At 32.5% G+C, this 4,553-nt stretch overlaps 1 protein-coding gene across 1 annotated transcript in view; it reads left to right on the top strand.

Annotated features, from left to right (window-relative positions):
- The first annotated feature begins 200 nt into the window (after positions 1-200).
- Positions 201-4,553, top strand: part of LOC107473499 (uncharacterized) — a 7,219-nt gene continuing 2,866 nt past the window's right edge. The window contains exons 1-3 of the mRNA XM_016093077.1: positions 201-234; positions 344-417; positions 788-943. Coding sequence (XP_015948563.1) covers positions 201-234; positions 344-417; positions 788-943 — 264 coding nt within the window. The remainder of the gene's footprint in view (positions 235-343; positions 418-787; positions 944-4,553) is intronic.

Here is a 4,553-nt window from a genome sequence, read left to right as displayed (position 1 = left end):
CTATAATTATCCTGTTGGAGGAGGTCCGCATGTTCGTGATGAGGACAATTACAAAAAACAAGGTTAAATGACAACATCACATTGGCACCTATACAGAAGAGCGGACTTGAGAGAACAAGAAAGGAGTCACAAAAATGGTGTCCAGTGTGGTGTGGAGATGATGGTTATCAAAGATTTGAGATCCATGATTATCTGACAAAATGGTTGTTGATTTAGGCAAAAAAATTTGCACATGTAGATTCTAGCAGATTACAAGTAATCTTTATTTAATTAACCATTTCTATATAATGTTATGCAAATCTAGTGTATTCTAATACTGATTCTAATATCCACTTAATTTTAGGCATGCCATGTGTCCATGCTTGTGCTGCCATTTCTAGATTGAATGGTGATCCTGAAGACTACTGCCACTCTTGGGTAACTATGGATTCTTATAGACAAATATATGCATATTCTAAATCCAATTCCTGGACAAGCTTTGTAGGAGAAGTCTTAGTATAGTAGGCCTCAAGCTCCAAACATTTAAAGAAAGTTGGGTCTGTTGAAGAAGAAGAGAAGGAAGGATGTTGATGTAGAGTCTTTGGGGACCAAAAAATCTAAGACTGGAACAACCAAGCTTAATAGAAAGTACAAGGAGTTCACTTGTATTTATTGTGACACAAAAAGCCATACCAAGAGAAGTTGTTCATACAAGAAGGATGATATTGCAGCTGCCCTTACTAAAGTAGCAACAACTGTTCTTGGTAAGAAAAAAGGTAAGTGATATGATGCTATTACAACTTATCAGGGTGGAGATGGTGCCTCCAATCAAGGGACTCCTTTGGAGACTCTTATTGATAATGCTAAAAATGCTATTACTAATGATGCTCCTAAAGATGTTGCCACTCCTTCAGAGATTGTGCTAATCCAACCACTTGACTCACAACCAAAAGATGGAGATCAAGTGATTTCATCCTAATTTAATTTCATTTGTAGATTTAAATTGTATTTATAATTATATTCTTGGTATAGTTATGTCACTAACTTAACTGCATTTATGGTATGTGGTGCAGAATTTGAATACCACAAACTAACTGGCAAGTGCACCGGGTTGTACCAAGTAGTACCTTGTAAGAACCCGCGTTTTCACATAAAACTGTTTTAATAAAATAATTTTAGTGTCCAGAATAGATTCAAAATTTAGAAGTTTTAATTTAAAAATATAAATGAGAAATTTGATTTCAGTGAATTTTTCTGAGTTGGAAAATGTATTTCTTTCGAAAAGTTTTTGTAAAAAATGCGTACTGGCGCTTAAGTTGGCAGTACCGGCTTTAGTCTGTCTAGTGTCGTAACCTCTAATTAACCTTTTCTTTATGGTTAGAGGTAAAGCTTAGGATAATTGGGGTGTTACATACCTCAAGTGAATGAGGGTCGATCCCACGAGGATTGATGGACTAAGAAACAATGATTGAGTGATCTACTTAGTTAGACAAGTAGAAAAGAGTGTTTGGGTCTCAATTGCATTAATAGTAAATTCAGAAAATCAGAAAGCAAGTAGTAAACGGGTTGTGAAATATATGAGTAAAACAGTTAAGGTTTTGGACTTGTTTATCTTCCGGATTAACTTTTTTTACCAACTATTTTAATCATGCAAGATTCAATTCATGGCAAACTATATGTGACTAAACCCTAATTCCTTAGACCTTTTTAGTCTCCTCTAACCTTCATCAATCGCTAATTCTTTGGTCACTTGATTTTGATTAGAAGGTTAAGTTCAAAACTAGTTTATGTGCCACAAAAATCCTAATTATCCAAATATAAGAGGATTATATGTCATGTATCCCATTAAGTTCAGATAATTAGAAATTTAGGAGAAATTGTTTTCAAGCTGTTATTCAAGTAAATTGCTTTTCCAAGTTTTACAATAACTCAAATAGAATAAGGGTCATACTTCCGTTCCACCCAGATTCATAAGATGAAGAACGAAAACAAATTCTTGAAATTGAAATCAAAACACTAATTAAAATAGAAGAATAATAGTATCAATCTATACAATAAACAGAGCTCCTAACCTTAACAGTGGAGGTTTAGTCATGGCTCAGAGAGAAAAACAAGGATTCTGAAAAAAATTGTAAAGTGCGGAATAAGGTGTGTGAAAAGAGAAGAGGGCTCGAAGGGCTAAATTTTTTTCTTTTATATATAATCCTAATAAATGTAAAATATATTTTCTAAAACTAAATAATATCTTTTTCTATTTGTAGTTAAAATAAAAATTTTTAATCAAAAGAAATAAATAATATCTTCGAACAATCCTTGAATGCGTGGGGACCATTGCTTCCCTTCGAACAGGCACCTAACTTCATGAATTTGAAGTTAAGCATGGATGATGCAGCACAAAATTGTAATGCAAGCTCTTCTTCTGGAACCTAACTTGGGAAAAGCCAAGTTAGGCGCCAATATGGCCGAATAGATTATGTGTGCTTGTCTTCCTCCGGCGCCTAACTTGAAAAATCCCAAGTTAGGTGCCAATGTGGCCAAACAAAATGGAAGAAAAGAGTATTGAAAAGTTCTAGAAGTTAGCTTTCCAATGCCGCTGGAATCATGTAAATTGGACCTCTGTAGCTCAAGTTATGTCCGTTAGAGGGCAAGAAGGTCAGGGTTGACAGTATCATCCACTTTCTTTCTCTTCTTGTATAAAACTCCTTCAAATCCATTCGAATGCTACCTGAAATAAACAGAATTTTACACAACTCAAAGTAGCATTCATAGTGGCAAAAATTATTTAAATCTTGATTAAACTTAACAATTCCAATGTAAATTCACTAGGAAAAGATAGAAAAGATGCTCATGCATCAGTATAATAGGTAACCCCAACAGGGAGGCCCAACAAACTGCTACCTAAAAATAAATCCTCTCCAGTCCTAAGCTCAGCATGTCTTGATCCAATGTAGGGAGCAAGTTCTAAAACATCTTTCAGGATGACTGCATATATAAAATTTGTCCCCACACCCAAGCTGAAACCAGGGTTCAAGCCTCCCAGAAAGAAGTAATGAATAATTAGATTAAGAATATACCTTAATATTATGTTAATTTTTCCTTCTTTGTTTGTGATTGGAGCATGGTTATCTTATTTTGTGACTTGGCTATTAATACCTTTTTGAATTGTATTTTGTTCATACACTTATTAAGTTTATGTTGCTCAGTTTGTTTTGGTTGGTTTATGAAAAATGATGTCCTTGGATATTTGGCTATGTTTTGTATGTCTTATTTTGAGTACATTTATGTAGTGACAAGTTTGAAACTTATAAAAAGTTCTAGTAAGTTTTATATATTAAAATTTATTTATTAAAAATTGCATAACAGCTACAGTATCCCAATTATAAAAAGGATGCTTCAACAACATATTTGTTTTTACATTGACTTGCTTTATACTATTAATTTATATAGACAACTACATATTTTTAATCACGTCTTATCCACACTTACATCATAAACAATAATCAAGGACACAAACAAATAAATCATCAAACTCAAAAAAACTTATCCACAGTTTCAAATACTTAATCTCAGATTTTATTGTGCTAATTCTCCATGCTAATTAAACTTATTTTTCAATTATCGTCATTGTTTGTAGGTACTTATCTTTCTACTATGCTGCCTTCTTCTTCATTATCTACCCACACAAAAAAATCACACCACATCCTCCCAGCTGTCTATCATTCCAGCAATAACAAAGAAACAAAATATTATAAAAATACTCAAGAGAAATTGTAGTCCAATAACAAGTTGAAGAAGACAATGCATAAGAGAAAAATTACACAGCAAAAAACTTACATTATAATTTGGACACCTATAAAAAAGTATCTCAAGATTCGCATGTGTTCTAGACCACCGAAGCACAGGATATATTTCACTGCCACATCAATCTGAAATCTTTTCCAATCTATTATGATTAGGGTTTCTCGCTGAGATATCATGGGAACACGATCTTGTAGAGCTCACAGAAGCTTGGCTACCTAAACCTATCATCTTTTCAACAAGATCAAAATGGGACTGCAATTTAGGATTTTAAGTCTATTTTCAGGGATTTATTTAGAATTTTTAACTTTTGCCATATCATGTATCCATCAGCGTTTTACCATGACAATTTAAAACTCAGATGGCAACATAACTTGACAACTTGATGTGCCACATTAACACTTCGTTAATGAAGATCATTACAAGAATAAACGTGAGTCACGATTCAATATTTAAAAGTCTCAATTGGATAATTTAAAATTTTGATGTCAAAATTGAGACCAACGTAAAATTTTAGAAATCAAGATGAATTTTAACTCAATAAATACCATTATCGAAATTAATTCTAAATTCTGTGGACATAGGAGCTCCTAAGATGGCATTTCAAAGAGATATAAGAGATTAGGATAACCACCATAACATTTTCCTATCAAAGTTGATAGAAGAATCGCGTTATTTATATTATATTTTATAGAATAATACTTTTAAAATAAAAAAATTATAAAATAATTAAATTAAAAATTAATTACGATTAAATTTATAATTTTTATTACGTA

Source organism: Arachis duranensis, chromosome 2, assembly GCF_000817695.3.
Source record: "Arachis duranensis cultivar V14167 chromosome 2, aradu.V14167.gnm2.J7QH, whole genome shotgun sequence".
Taxonomy (NCBI): domain Eukaryota; kingdom Viridiplantae; phylum Streptophyta; class Magnoliopsida; order Fabales; family Fabaceae; genus Arachis; species Arachis duranensis.
Note: the sequence above shows the minus strand (reverse complement) of the source record. Positions and strands in the feature narration are given on the sequence as shown.